Below are 15,437 nucleotides of genomic sequence, written 5' to 3' on the forward strand. Positions count from 1 at the left end.
GCCGCCATTTTCGGGAAAATTTTGGTGTTATGGCGGCCCGCATAGAAAACAGCAGCCAATGAAAAGCACTCAATTTGATTGACAGGTCGAGCCCCTTTTTTAGGCTCCTCCTAATGGCCAGACTCCCTTTGGCATACACGGCACTGATCAGTATAGGATGCTTCACCTCTTCGGGGTTATCGAGTACTGAAGCATTATAGACGCATCACACCCTTTTCGTCTAGCTACGGTCGTAATCGTGCAATCTTTGATCCCTGTGCGATCTCTCTTCTCTGTCGCAGAGCTAGTAACTCTTCCGGATATGATTCATTTTGCGCCCGCCGAATCCAGAACATCTCAGCCTTCTCAACTTCCATAGCTGTCAGCGGGCCCGTAACCTTCGACGTCGCACGGCCGTTCTCTACGAATCTCAGTATCCACGCTGTGATCCGTAATATGCGTTGATAATCGCTGTACTTTCCGAGGTCAAGCAGTGCAGGAACAGCTGTTTCGACGTACGTCGTCATTATAGCTCCACGTTTCCTTTCTTCTTCGATGTGACTGAGGTGACCACAGCCATTTTCAGTAGATATTGGCCAAAATTCCTGACTTTTAGAAAGCCATGGCGGACCCTCGAACCACTGTTTGTCCCCCATTAATGCTGTGACGGGCAATCCTCTCGTTAGAAAGTCTGCCGGATTGGCGCTCCCTGGACAGTGCCTCCACTGAGACTTGTTGCAGCCTTCTTGAATTTCAATAACTCTGTTGCGAACGAAGGGCTTCCATCTGTTCGCTTCGCCTCTGATCCAGTTCAGCGTGACCGTGGAGTCAGTCCAGAATTTGGTGTCACACTTGGCCACTTGCAACGACGACTGTAGCAGTTAAGAAATGCGTACACCTATGAAAGCTCCCATCAACGCCAGGCGGGGAAGGGTGAGCTGTTTAAGCGGGGCGACACGTGACTAAGCGAAGACCAGCCGCACCTTAGTTTCTTCCGCGTCGCTCACAGTTCTCAAATATGCGCATGCTCCATACGCGTGTGGCGATGCGTCCGTGAATATGTGAAGCTCGCAGCAGTATCGTGTACCTGTCTTCGGCAGCACGCACCGGTCCACAGCGACGTTACACAGCTGGGGCAGCTCGGAACACCATAAGCGCCAAGGTTTTGCCAGGTCGTTCGGGAGTGGGTCGTCCCAATCCAACCTTGTCTTCCACAGCTTCTGAAACAGGAGCTTGACGCGAATGGTATACGGTGAAAGAAAGCCTAGCGGGTCGAAGACTCTTGCCGAGGCCTGCAGCACGGATCTCTTAGTTTCTTGCATGCCAGCGATGACATTTAGCTGCTGATTTGCGGAAAACCCAGTTGATCACCGCTTCGGGTCCACACCACTCCCAGAACCTTACTTTGAGCCGGTTCAGCTAACGGCTTTTCCTTTTCGTTGATTAAGGTACCGCTCTTACGATCGAACATTGATTGTAAATCTTCGGCGTTAGATGCCCATTTTGTCAGATTCATGTTGGCTTGTCTCAGCACGTCCTGAGATTTCTGGACGATCTCCAGGGCTTCTTCCACTGTGGGGGCACCAGTAAGTAGGTCGTCCACGTAGAACGACTCCAACAGTAAGCTGGCCATCTTTCTGTCAGATGGCAAAAGGCTTTTGAAGTGGTGCTGCAGTGTAGCACCCAAAACAAAGGGGCTTGCTGTGGTTCCGAATGGCACTCGCTTCATCCTCCAGCATTCCACGTCTGGGCATTGTTCATTCGGGCTTGGAGTTTCGGAAAACCACAAAAACCTCAGTGCATCCCTGTCGTTCTTACGAATTTCTACCTGTAGAAAGGCCTTCTCGATGTCTGCCGTTAACGCAATCTTGTGTCTTCTAAACCGCAATAGAACGCCTACCAGGTCGGCGTTCAACTTTGGCCCTTTCTCCAGATGATCATTCAGGGACGTCATCCCTTTGCTATGGGACGACGCATCAAAAACTATCCGGACTTTCGTAGTTTCTGAAGTGCTTCTTATTACGGTCATGTGAGGCATGTAGTACCGAGTGTTGAAGCTATTATCGTCTTCAGTCACCTTTTCTGCATGCCCCTTATTGATGTAGCTTCTGATCGCTTCGTCGTACTGCGCCCTGAAGCCGTCTCTATTTAGCCGTCTGACTAGGCTCCATAGTCTGTCCTTCGCTATCTCATAGTTATTCTCTAGGGCTGACATGTGTGCTTTCAAGGGCAAAGCTACTTCATAGCGGCCGTCCGTCATCAGAATGTTGCGCTCAAATTCCTTCAAAACCGTGATCCTCCGTGTCGTGATCTGTCTTGCTGGAGGCGTCGCCCGTATATGCCTGGACTTTCTAACTCCCAAAACTTAGTCAGAATGTCGTCTTCTGTGAGCGTTCCAACTCCAGCTCTCAACACGCAGACTGCTGTCGTCGGCCACTCGGCGCAGTAGCCTGATACTGAAGACGGCCCTTGAAAGGTCCATCCGAAAACGGTTTCGATGGCAACTAATTTCTCGTTGTTCTCTTCATGTTTTTTGTCTTTCTTCTTCTTGTTGCATCTTCTGACATCACCGGTCAGCAACTTCCACAACTCGTCCTAGCCAATTAGCAGTCCAATACCACCTTCATGTTTCACACCCGGAACTAGATGTCGTCAGCGATAAAACTTCCAATGTGGCGAATAGCCTTCACGAAGTCGTCGTTCACGGGAGTCTCAGCGAGATCTTCGCAGATGAAGTCAATTGTGGGGGCTTGAACGACATAGTTTTTCGGCTGATACTGACTCCTGAGTCGAACCTCGACTACTTTGGATCAGCGTACGCGTTTCGACGCGATTTCGTTGGCAAAGGTGTTGAGCTGCAGTGTAGTTTCCCTAATAACTCTTAGCTTCAATTTCCTGGCTATGTCGTCGCGTATGAAAGTCCTCTGACTTCCACCGTCGATAATACCTCGGACTAGTGCATCCTCCGTATCTGATGACGCCCACGCTCGGAAGGTCTAAAGTAGCACTTCCGTATTTTGTTGCTTTGGCACGCCGTTCGCTGCCGTGACGTGCCGTGGTCACCACCTCGTTGACTGTCGACTTGGGCGTAGTTTCCTTCGAAGTGCCACAGACTGACGGTGCATGTCGTCGCCCGCAATGGGTGCATGGCTTTTTCATACGGCAGTCTTTAGAGCGATGTCCTCTCTTTGTGCAGCGGAAACAACGCATTTCACGTGTCAGTTTCTCCAACTTTTCCGGCATTCGAAAATCCGCTGGACACGTTGCGGTCTCGTGGTCGCTCCGCAGAAGACACACTTGGTATTGACTCCCGCCGCTGCATGAAGAACAGCTCCAGTTTGTACCTTTCGGTTTCTTGATCCTATCGGGTTGCGTGGATCAGTTTGAGAATCATACCGGGCTTTGAGTCCAGAGAGCTCTCAGCTTTCTATTTCCGCACGAATGAAACGCAGCACCCTTGAGAGCTCCTTCTGCTCCTTTGCCTAGATCCCTGTGTTAGATTCTGAGCTATCCAATGCTGATCCGTCTTGATCGACTCCGTTGTCTTCAAGCATTTTTGTGCCGTATTTTGCCATCCGTTGGTATTCCACAACCATATCTGTGGGTAGTGTTGACAAAAAGATGTCAACCATCATGGAGGCGTAGCTTGTAATTGGCAACGCCCAAAGTCCTCTCATGTTCGCCTGAATCTGGTCATAGAGAAGTCGAAGCCCCCATAGATCACACGTCGACTTCACCAAGGGTAGCTTCCTCAGCCTGGTCAGGTATTCCCTCTCGATTCGTGCGGTATCCCCGAAACGCTGCTTCAGGGCCTCTCCGTCAGCTGAAGTTCATCCAATCGGGCCTGGACTTCTCCAATGGCATTCGCCGATTGTTCCTCGTAGTCGATCAGTGCTTGATATTCGGCAGCGAAATCGTCTTCCTTGATCAGAGGTTCAATCTCCTAGTTTATCTTCTTCGGGTCGCCTTCGTTGGCTAACAGTCTGGCCAGTAATCCTTTAAGCGAAGTTGTACTAACTGTTTGGTCGCTGAGTAGTTCGACGATCTCCTTCACCAGCTTGGTTACTTGTGCACGCTGTGCAGCCCTCTTGTGCTTCAGACGTTCCATGCTGACTGTCTTCTAAACGAAAACTGAAGTCTAGAATGCAGTGCCGTCAGTCTCCCAGGTTTCGGCACCAGATGTGTTGTGAAAACCTAAGCTTCCACTCAGAAAAAGAATGACTGGCAGCACTGCTCTATAAGACCAGCTTGGATGTAGTTCCGTATCGGGACCACTGGCTTTTTTTTAAGAAAAGCAAATAAAAACAAAAATCAAACGCTTTTACGTGAAAGAGGAAGTAATTAGTAACGAAATTAAACAGGAATGACCCTCGTGTATTGCGTAAAACGTAATTAAATTTTATCGCCGGTTTCTTGATGGCGATCCGCCATCTTGGCTGAGGACCTTACTGACCTAACCCGAGGCACAGTCTCGACGCCCGCACCGCCTAGTGCGTACCTGAGGGGGGGGGGGGGCGCCCCCCAGACCCCCTCCCCCTCAATCTGTAGAGCCTGACTTAACCTAACCTCACTAAAGTGAGGTGGTTTAGCCCATTTCAACGACCCTACCTTTCGCAAGACGGCCAGTTTCGATCCGTTAGGCTTAGCATACCCGTGTTTCTCCTGCGCTAAAAGTGAATCAGATGTGGTTGTTTAAATGCATGTTGTTTAAAAACTTCTAGTCCACAGAATTTTATAATTCCTACATTTTTGGATTCAGTATACGATCTTCTACCACTTCTATGCAATATTTACTTTCCTAACCGTTTCACTAATTTTTAATAACGAGTGGTCACGATACGGAACTTCACCCACCAGCTTTAATGGACTCCGTCGAACATCGTCGAACAGTAAAAACAAAACAAAATTGAACAGTAAGCAAGCGTACACAAAGACGAAGAAGCTCACGGCGTTTTCCTCATCAACTCTTAATCCGCAAGCCAAATAAAACCACAACAGACCGGGTTGTGTGTTCGTTGTGCAGACAATCATATAGGACGAATCAGAGTGTGCCCAAGAGCTTAGATTTCCGAAGGAATCGTGTCAGCGCAGACGTGACATCAGCGTGCTGAGTAAGGCCAAATAGCACCGCGAGGGAAAGCCCTCGCTAGCCTAAATGAGCGAGACGGCGCGGGAGACGCGACCGGTGATCTTCGTGCAGCTGGCAGAGAAGGAGTATGTGTGGCACGTCAGCTTCTACCTGACAGGTGGGGCAAGGAGGTGATAGATGTTCACTCATCTCATCAGCGGAGGAGTGCAGTTCGTGCCACATTCCGCCGCAGCCGATGAAGCAACAATTCCTTGTTGCGCGGGATGCGGCTGGGCACAGCATATATTGTGAGGAGGAAGATCACCGATCCCAATCATCCCCATCGCTCTGATCATCGCGCGAGGCCGCGCCCAGTTCATTCTGGTCTCGGCCTCCATCCTTTCCGGCTGCTTATAAAGAACCTTACCTCCATTGGCCACACCTGTCTCGCTTTTCTACCTAACAACTTGGTGGAGGTGTGTCTCGATTCCCTTCCTATTCTGTAACTTCTTCACCAGGACGGAGCTCCGATCCGGCAAGCAAGTCGCAATGGCGCCTCCCAATCCTACCAGCAGCGGTGGTACATAGGAAGGAAATGCTGGGTTGCCTTTACATCACGACCATACACCTGGGTCCCATAGTGCGGCAGCCACACCTCCGGCGCCAACGCCCCGTCAACGTGACCCCCCTACCTTCTCGGGAGCTGCCGGTCAAGACATCGAGGACTGGCTCAGCTCGTACGAACGTGTCGGCACATACAATCGCTGGGATGATACAACCAAGCTCGCGAACGTTGTTTTTTACCTTGAAGATCTGGCGAAGACTTGGTTCGAGAATCACGAGGCAGAATTCTCCACCTGGTCATGCTTTCGCGACCGTCTTGGTGAGCTCTCTGGTAAGCCAACGGTTCGGAAGGCCAACGCGGCTCGCAAGCTGTCGACACTATACCAACGCACAGGAGAGAGTTATGCTGCCTACATCGAAGATGTCATTGCCCTCTGCGGCAGGTCCGCTCCTAGCATGCCCGAACAAGAAAAAATTTCCAACATAATGAAAGGTATCGCTGAGGAGGCATTTCAGTACCTTCTGCTGAAAGATCCCACCCCTGTAATCGACGTTATCCATGCGTGCACGACACTCCAAGAAAAACGGAATACTCGCCTCCCGCAGGTGTCAGTCGCTGATATCTCTCCTACCTTACGACAGCCCGACGTTGACAGCCTGAGGTCACTTATTCGCGACCTTATCCGTGAGGAGCTAGCTAGCAGTGCTCTCCAAACGTTTCCTGATACGACGGACGCGCGATCTCTGGGCCCCAATTCTGCCACGAACGCCATGAACGCGTTAGTCCGTCAAGAAGTTGCTGCTGTTCTCCGCCCGGACGCTTCACTGTCCCTCCGTCCGACATACGCTAACGTTCTGCGCACAGCTCAGCCCGTTTCTTTCCAGCCTTCGTTTCTAGCAGCTCAGCCTTCAGCGCCGCTGCAAACGTTAGCTCCACTTTCCTGTCCACATATTGATGACTTCTCCCCCCCAATTCGACGTCGTGAAACGCGCACCTGCTTTTATTGCGGCATTCAGGGACGTATTACCCGGTTTTGTCGTCGCCGACGGCCGTTTTATTCGTCACTTTTGTGACATCGCCGCTCCCCTTACCTCTCTGCTCCGGAATAATATCGCTTTTGTTTGGAGTCCTCAATGCAATGCAGCTTTCCTGAACCTGAAAACAGCCTTGAGTACGGCGCCCGTCCTCAGCCACTTCGACCCCACCCTACCTATTGAGATCCATACTGACGCAAGTGGACATGGTATTGGCGCAGTCTTGGGTCAGCGACATCCTCATGCTCCCATGGAGTCAGCTGTCGCTTTCGCCAGCCGTTCGTTAACATCAGCTGAGCAAAATTATTCCACCACGCACTCAAGAATATTTAGCGGTTGTCTGGGCAGTCACCAAATTCCGCCCGTATCTGTACGGGAAACCTTTCACCGTCGTAACAGACCACCACGCCTTGTGCTGGCTTTCGACGTTAAATGACCCGTGTGGAGGACTTGGACGTTGGGCACTTCGACTCCAAGAATACGAGTTCGTTTTAAAATACAAATCAGGAAGAAAACATTCCGACGCTGATGGACTGTCCCGCTGTCCCCTTCCAGAGGATCCTTCCCACCACCAGCCCGGCTGCGCAGGAGACGTCCTAGGTGTCCTCACACCCATAGACTCCCTTGCCTTTCGCGAAGCTCAACTTCAGGAACCAGGCTACACCGAACTAATTCATCATATCGAGGGTACCCACTTAACCACCAATCGGAAAGTCGCTCGGAAGGCTCAGCAGTTTACAGTGCAGAATGGCCTTCTTTACAAGCACAACTACTCGCCCACCGGCCACCCGCTCCTTCTTACGATCCCCGCCGCACACCGACGCGACATCCGTCGTGCTTTGCACGATGACCCCACGGCTGGTCACCTAGGTTTCTTCAAAACCTATGAACGAGTGCGTCACCGATATTTCTGGCCCCGTCTCTACACATCTGTCCTGAAATACGTCAACTCATGCCAATCGTGCCAGCGGCGGAAGCCGTCTCCTCCACCCCGATCGGGCGAGCTCCACCCCATACCACCACCCCCTGCGCCGTTCGAACGCGTCGGCATAGACCTTTTCGGCCCCCTGCCCCTTACGTCACGTAACAATCGATGGGTAATTGTGGCAATTGATCATCTCACACGCTACGTCGAGACGGCTTCACTCCCCACGGGATCATCCGAAGAAATAGCAAACTTCTTCGTTGCCAACATCCTGCTCCGTCATGGGGCACCTCGATCATTGGTAAGCGACCGTGAGCGTCCCTTCCTCGCAGAGCTTCTACAAGATGTCCTCGCAGCCTGTTCTGTTACCCACACCCCGACATCTAGTTACCATCCACAAACCAACGGTCTCACCGAACGGTTTAACCATACCTTGGCGGACATGCTGTCCTACTATATATCAGCCGATCACAGAAACTGGGATTCCCTTCTGCCATTTGTAACGTTCGCATAGCTGAGAGAGCTGTAACGTTCGCATAGCTGAGTTCGAGAAGCTGATATCCCGATACCTGGGACCCTACACTATTACCCGACGCCTCTCCGACGTATCCTACGTTGTCGACCCTGTTGATCGACCCAGTGACCGTCTCTGCCGCTCTACGGAAACAGTCCACGTCTCCCGCTTGAAGCCCTATATTCCACCTTCACTTCCCGTCGCCAGGCTGGCTCCTACACCGCCGGGGGGAAGCTGTGAGGAGGAAGATCACCGATCCCAATCATCCCCATCGCTCTGATCATTCATTCTGGTCTCGGCCTCCATCCTTTCCGGCTGCTTATAAAGAACCTTACCTCCATTGGCTACACCTGTCTCGCTTTTCTACCTAACGATATCATTACTGGGTCAATAGATTTAAGGAAGGCATTCGTTCCGTAGAGCTTTTGCTGAAAAAGCTGCTTGCAGTTGGCAATAAACGGTGGAGTTTCAGCTGGCGCATAGAGAGCGCAATGGGAAGGACAGGTGGTTGCTCAGTGTTGTGGGCTTACCGAGGGAGAGCGTCAGCATGATAATAGCCAGAAAATCCGGCATGGCACGGAATCCACTGGAATACCACGTTGTGTCCCAGGGGTACAACTTCGGAGTGCAGGGCTATGATCCTGGTGTAGGTGTCACTGATGACTGCAGCAGAGTAAGAAGCCAGTGCCTCCAGAGCCACTTTACTGTCGATGAGATTGTCCAGGCCCCAGGTGCCAACGAGGAGACGTGTCTGAAAACGACCAGTAGTGCGAATGCCTCGGCAGATGACATAAGAGGGAGTTTAAATCCGTGCTCAATTCCATCCTTTGGGATGCAAAAGGCAGCAGGCGACCCAACTTGAGAAACTGAAGCATCAGTGTACACTTCGGTTCGATGCCGGTGGTGGCTGTGGATGTGGTGCAAGGTCAGTTGGCAGGCCACAACTGCTGGCACAGCATTCTTTTTCCTAAGACCTGGAATTGACGTTTGTACAGTGGGGCAGTGAAGTGTCCACATGGGTGGCGCATAGGAGGTCCGGGTCGAGGCTAAGGGGATGTTGCTCCCTAGTGTTTTTTTGGTCTCACCCAGGGTAAGACTGCACTTGTGATCAGGTTTTGCTGGTGTACATTTGCAAAAACAAAGGACTTTCACCAATTAACATGGATACATATACAGAAGGAAAACTTCATGCATGTTAGAGGCTTTGCCAATGATAAACAATGGTGGATTTGCCAGGCTTGGATTAATGGATGCTTAGACGGCCTACTTTTGATGTTGCGAATTATTGGGTAAAAAAGTGAACGCTGATGCATGATCGAAAATTTGAATTTGGGCTCATTTAACCTCAAAAATAAATAAAAAGTAAATATGCGGCGCCCTGTACTGCGATTTCGGCGAACATGATCGAACCTGTGGGAGGTTAGAAGGGATGCACCCCTATGGCATTGCTCATGGCTCATAAAATTTAACAAAATTATTACAATCACGCGCTGCCTCTTAACGCGATAGGAGGTGTAGATCTTCGACCGCGCAAACAACACATGTCGTCCCTAGGACCCAAAGCTTGAGGACTGAAAATTTGTGTGGACGTGCTATGAATGTCCCAACAGGACCCCATCAGGAATATCCGCAGTACATCTAATATTGGATATGCCGGACTCCATATGGCGAGGAATCGTGGCCGGCACACGCTCTTGAGTTCTGCAGATTTCACGTATCAGGCAGTGTGCTGCATAATATTATGCTCCCAATCAGCGACGAATTGCTGAATTCAGCGCTGACTTTTGGAAAATATGATATGTCTCTTCAAATAGTGCGCTGCAGCAGGTACAACACTGTCTCGAACCCAGATGTCAACGATGCGTGACGCTGGCTTCGCTGCGTGTGACGGGATGAAGCGTTACAGTTAGGTGTGGCGGCATCTGCAGTGTACCTACAATTCAGTTATCAGTTCTTGTGTGTCAGGTCACTCATTTATGCTTGAGTGTCGTTTGTCTCATTTACGTAACTTTATAATCCTTACATTATATATAGGCACCACTTGTAGTTTTGTTAGTTTGTTATGAGCGCGGGCGCAGTTGTGGGTAATTTTGCGATTAACGGCAGAAAACTTTCAGTGTAGCTGCAGGTTGCGGGTAAATTGCCCGTGTACTCGCAATACATCGGTGGGTAGTGCGGGTAAACTGGCGTTACCTGCACGAACTAAACAATTTTTAGTCACCATAACCCACCATAACCACCATAAAGTTTTCATTGAGAAAAATACCTGCAAAACTAAACTTTTTGGCATATCTCATAATCATTTGACCGTTCAGATGAGCACCTTTGACTCCTAATTAAATAGCTACACAGTTCTACATGGAACATTGACGCACACACGATGTGTTGTGAATAAAATTGTTGGAACTATTCATTGCATGTATTCTTCATCCTTGTGTGCAGTGTGTATTATCTGAACCTGTTTTTATAACCATGCGGGGTATTGCGTCGCATACAAAACTGTAGCTACCACTTTGGAAGTGGTATACGACACGGTGGATTTCCTTTAGTATCTCTACGATTTAATATTTGATTTGTTGTAGCCAATTTGTTTGTATTTCATGTGAAGAATGGCATAAAATTTATTTATTTTCCCCTGATGCCGTCACTGTCTTAACTCTGCTAGTCATGGCTCGATAACTCCAGTAGTATGTAGTGGTTGGGAGGGATAAACAATGAGAAACTCAGACATGGCCACCAGGGCAGCGCCACTATCGCGTCGACATTTTTTTCACGATTTTTTCCCGTACGCGGCAGGCGGCGCTCGGGTGGAGGGCTGCTGCGGTCGGCGCAGCGTGTCCGGAGGGCGGCTCTCGTGTTTACACTCGTACATTTTTCAGCCTGGGCCAACTTCTTTCGTCATTTTTCAGCCAGGGACGACTTCATTCGTATTTTTATCCGCTACAACAGGTGTGCAGTAGGCGATTTATATGCATGCATATACATACAAAGGATAGCCATACACAAAAGCTTTTGTGAAAATACAAGTAAAAATATATTTACGAGGGGCGTTCAAGTCAAACCGGGACTTTTCATTTTTCGCAAAAGTAAAATGAACTTACAGGCGAGAAATTAGGTTTATTTTTCAACGTAATCTCCAGCTGCTCTAATGCACTTGTCCCAGCGTTTCACGAAAGCTTGGATGTCACCAGCGTAGAAATCCTTGCCTCGCTTAGCAGCCATGATCCGACCACATTCTTGACTTCGTTATCGCAGCTGAAGTGGCGGCTCCCAAGGAACGCCTTCAGTGGCCCGAAGAGATGGAAATCGCTGGGTTCGAGGTCTCGACTGTAAGGTGGATGTGGCAGCTACTCCCAGCCAAGTTCCTGTAAGGTGCGTGTCATGGGATGCGCGGTATGCGGGCGTGGATTGTCCTCTAGGAGGAGGACTTCATTGGTGAGGATGCCCGGCTTTCCGAAACTGGAGGTCTTCATGAATGGTAGTGTTCAACGTTCCCACAGAAAGGTCCATCTTTCGAGCCATGTTATCCGTCGGTCCTTGAGGATCAGGCGCTCCACAAGTTGGACGTTCTCAGGAACTCTGACACTGGGCTCTGAGCCGCCCCGGCCGGTATCGTCCTGCACCGATGTACGGCCGTCTCGGAACCGTTTGCACCACTCAAACGCTTTGCTGTGGCTAAGTGTACCGTGGCCATACTGAGCCTGAAGTCTTCTGTGAATTTCAGATGACTTTACGCCTTCATTCACGAGAAACTTCATGGCAATTCGCTGTTCGATGTGCGCGCTCACCTCGTGGTCGGCCATCTTGTCCAGCAGGTGTCTTCTGTTTTGCACAAACTTTGGACCACCACGTGGTGAACGCGGAGGCCTGTCGCATGTGAAAATCACGAAAATGAAGTATCGCGAGCCATTTGTACACCCAGGAGACAGAAACTCCCGGTTTCACTTGAACACCCCTCGTATTAAAGTCATTAGTATCGGGAATTATGTTGTGACTCTGTATGGAGGAGAAAAACCCAGCCAAAAAACCAGATGCAGAAGAAACACAATACATGTAACAAAAGTCATACATGTTACAGACATGATGCAATAGCATTGAAGGGGTATAACACATCCTATACAATATTTTTTATTAGTGATAATCATGCAAGTTTTCAATTAAGCAGAAGGGGTAGCACATTTTAATCAAAGATGTTTTTAATCAATATGATTATAATCAAAATTACAAGTTTTATTATAAAAAGTCTCACATTATTATACGTGAACACAATAGTCGAGTTTTAATTACAAAGTTCTGATAGATGTACATAACTTCAAGAACACTAGCTAAGTTGGGTTCTGCGTTCGTTTACCGTCAGGCATTTTTTCAACTGGGCCGACTTCTCTCGCGAATTTTTCCCAGCAAACGGTGGGTGATGCGCAGGTGAGGGGTTGTTCGGGTGCATACCAGCGGGCGGAGGGGCTGAGCGTGGCTTCATCGTTGTGCATTTTTCAACCTGGGCCGACTTCTCTCGCGAATTTTTCCCGACAAACGGTGGGTGGCGCGCAGGTGAGGGGTTGTTTGGGTGCATACCAGCGGGCGGAAGGGCTGAGCGTGACTTTATCGTTGTGCATTTTTCAACCTGGGCCGACTTCGTTCGCGAATGTTTTCCCGCTTATCGGCGGGCGGCGTGTGTGCGGAGGGTTGTCCGCGCGCTTACCGGCGGGGGGAGGGCTTCGCGTGCGCTTACCCTCGCACATTTTTCAGCCCGGGCCGACTTCATTCATATTTTTTTGCTACAACAGCCGTGTGGTAGGCGGTTTACATGGAAGTATAGACGTGCAAAGGATAGCCATACACAAAAGTACAATTGAAAATATATTTATTAAAGTCAATAATGCCAGGGATTGTGCCAGTTGTAATGCCAATAGTGCTGCCAATTATGATGCCACTCAGATGAAACAGAAAAACCAAGCCGAAAAACCTTCACGACCTGAAACAGAACAAATAAAAGCACAAGACAGTACATGTATCGAATATACATAATTTATTCGCTATATCCAGTCCCTAGATTCTGAAAGAAAATATAATATCAACATTCATCACATTGCTTACCAATTGTTCACTCACGGAGCCCCGCACCAATGACCTGGAAGATGACTTATTATTATAGGAAACTACATTCGCATTCAATAATACATGCAGTATTGCGGCCACACTGGATAATCTGAAAAAGACACATTTTAATATCAACACACTGTCATTATAGCAACAATAATCTGAAAGAAAATCTCCTTTATTATCATATTCTCGTTTCAACAATACATACAATACTGGGGCTACATTGGATAATCTGAAAACGTACATTTTATTATCAACAACCATACTTGAATCCATGGAAGACCATGGACATGAACGACAAGAACGACACGAACACAAGAGGAAATAAAATCTATAACACTAGATTTAATCAAAGGAGATATTTTTAACTAATATAATTACAACCAAAAGTACAAGTTGTATTATAGAAAGTCTGAGACGTGACCACCATCATTGCGATTGCGCGATTATAATTACAAGTGCCGATAGATGTACACACTAAGAATATTTACGCTCATTTAGGTGCTGAAGGGGTGTATTTTGCAATTTACACCCTACAGCCACAAGCAGAATACCTATCCAGGAGCAAAGATAGTGGTACTGTACAGTTTGCACCCCACAGTCAAAATAGCAACACCTATCTTGGTGTAAAAATGGTGTCCCGGCTGAGACAAAAGTTTGGGAAACGCACGAGCGGCGTCAACCCTCTGCGGAGCGACATCCTGCGAAACTGGGACGTCCACTTGATCAGACGGGGGCTGTTATCACTTGCGATAAGGCTGCCTCCCATGCACATTAGAGGCCAATGTCAGCCATCCACCCCTAAGTGAAAGTACCCATTTCCGGTTTCCATTTCCGTTTGACACTGCTCGCACGTTTTTGACCGAACCTGTACACCACTACTCATTCATTTATGGTTGTGGGTCCTCTGGTGGATGCACGCATAATGGTAGCCTGCTATGCAACACAGCTTCCTCTGATGGCTCTTGACTGTACCCATCCTTGCAGTTGTAGCACAGATCACCATCGGCCCATGCCTCTAAAGGGTGTATTTCCTACACCCCACTGCTTTTACACCAAGACTGGTGTAAGCTATCAAACACCAACTTTACGCCAGAAGGGATGTAAGAAGTATTTCATTTTACACCCTTCTAAAGAGTGTAGATTCTTACGCCCTACTGACTTTACACCGAATTTGGTGTGAGTTATCAAACTACAACTTTACACTCAAAAAGGTGTGATATGTTTTAGTGTGTATGTAATTAAATGTGAACAGCAGGCGACTCTGCAAGACAATGGGACACGTACGAAAAGAACACAGCAGGAAATAAAATCTATAACACCACATTTAATCAAGGAAGATATTCTTAATTAAAACAACAGAGGAGGAGAATAATCTATTATTTTAACTATCATAAAATCATCCTCGTGACGTAATCTAATCGAACACCATACAATTTTCGTTCTAGGAGACACTACAAATCTTACTCTGTTTTATGAACCCAACACAGAAAATAGATATGTTAAAAAATGAACTTCCCACCATAGCACGCTCCTGCTCTGATAATACCAGCTCTAATAATATCTGCCCTGATTTGTTGAAGACGGGAGGCGTACGCCTCTTTTGTGACAGTTATGAACATTTCGAGCGCAATAGGGAAGATAAGTTGATTATTCCAACATTACACAATTAATCAATTTCTTATTAAGTGAATAGCATAGACATAAGGAAATAATGAGAAACAACACAATCATCAGCTATCATTAATAGAGAGCCAAACCTCCAGTTCCTAGACAACACGTAAACAACAGATACATGCAATAGCGAAACAATCTATCAAAACAAGAAACGTTACAATCTAATACTGCGAATAGCACCCCAAGCAGCACAATGTACTGAAAGTCGAGTGCAATAGGGGTGGACGGGTAGGTGGAAGACCTTGAACGAACTGGTGAAACTAAAGAACATTGATAAGACACATACCGTCCACCCCTATTGCACTCGGCTTTCGGTACATTGTGCTGCTTGGGACAGGCTTAACGCTGAAGAGCAGAGTAACACTCTAAGCGGCGCCACGTAAACAACAACAGAGTAACAACAACAACTTTATTTGCGACCTTGGAGAATGGGGAGTTTCATCGCCACAGGCGATACTCTACCCCATTGCTGGATGGAATGGGGGGAATAAAATAACGAGCCCCTTCACAATAACGATCGAAGTCCGATGGTGTCCTGAAATGTCAGAAGAGCTTTGAGCGCAGAGCGTTGCTGG

General features: G+C 48.4%; 2 protein-coding genes across 2 annotated transcripts; both read right to left on the reverse strand.

The window, feature by feature from the left end:
* Nucleotides 1-224: 224 nt before the first annotated feature.
* LOC135383517 (uncharacterized) lies at nt 225-1,301 on the reverse strand. The gene is made up of 2 exons (XM_064612944.1): nt 963-1,301; nt 225-851 (listed from the first exon to the last, which is right to left on the reverse strand). The coding sequence occupies exons 1-2, from the start codon at nt 1,299-1,301 to the stop codon at nt 225-227; spliced, it is 966 nt and encodes a 321-aa protein (XP_064469014.1).
* Nucleotides 1,302-1,315: 14 nt separating this feature from the next.
* Nucleotides 1,316-2,239, reverse strand: LOC135383532 (uncharacterized). The gene has a single exon (XM_064612950.1). It carries the CDS (start codon nt 2,237-2,239, stop codon nt 1,316-1,318), a length of 924 nt encoding a protein of 307 aa, XP_064469020.1.
* Nucleotides 2,240-15,437: the final 13,198 nt, after the last annotated feature.

Source organism: Ornithodoros turicata, chromosome 1 (assembly GCF_037126465.1).
Source record: "Ornithodoros turicata isolate Travis chromosome 1, ASM3712646v1, whole genome shotgun sequence".
NCBI classification, from domain to species: Eukaryota; Metazoa; Arthropoda; class Arachnida; order Ixodida; family Argasidae; genus Ornithodoros; species Ornithodoros turicata.

Bases quoted from the DNA above. Each gene is read 5' to 3' on its own strand.
- LOC135383517 (XM_064612944.1), bottom strand. From the start codon at position 1,301: ATGCAAGAAACTAAGAGATCCGTGCTGCAGGCCTCGGCAAGAGTCTTC. The intron at 852-962 runs GTGCGGCTGGTC...TAACTGCTACAG, and splicing joins GCGACGCGGAAGAAACTAAG to TCGTCGTTGCAAGTGGCCAA.
- LOC135383532 (XM_064612950.1), bottom strand. From the start codon at position 2,239: ATGACGGACGGCCGCTATGAAGTAGCTTTGCCCTTGAAAGCACACATG.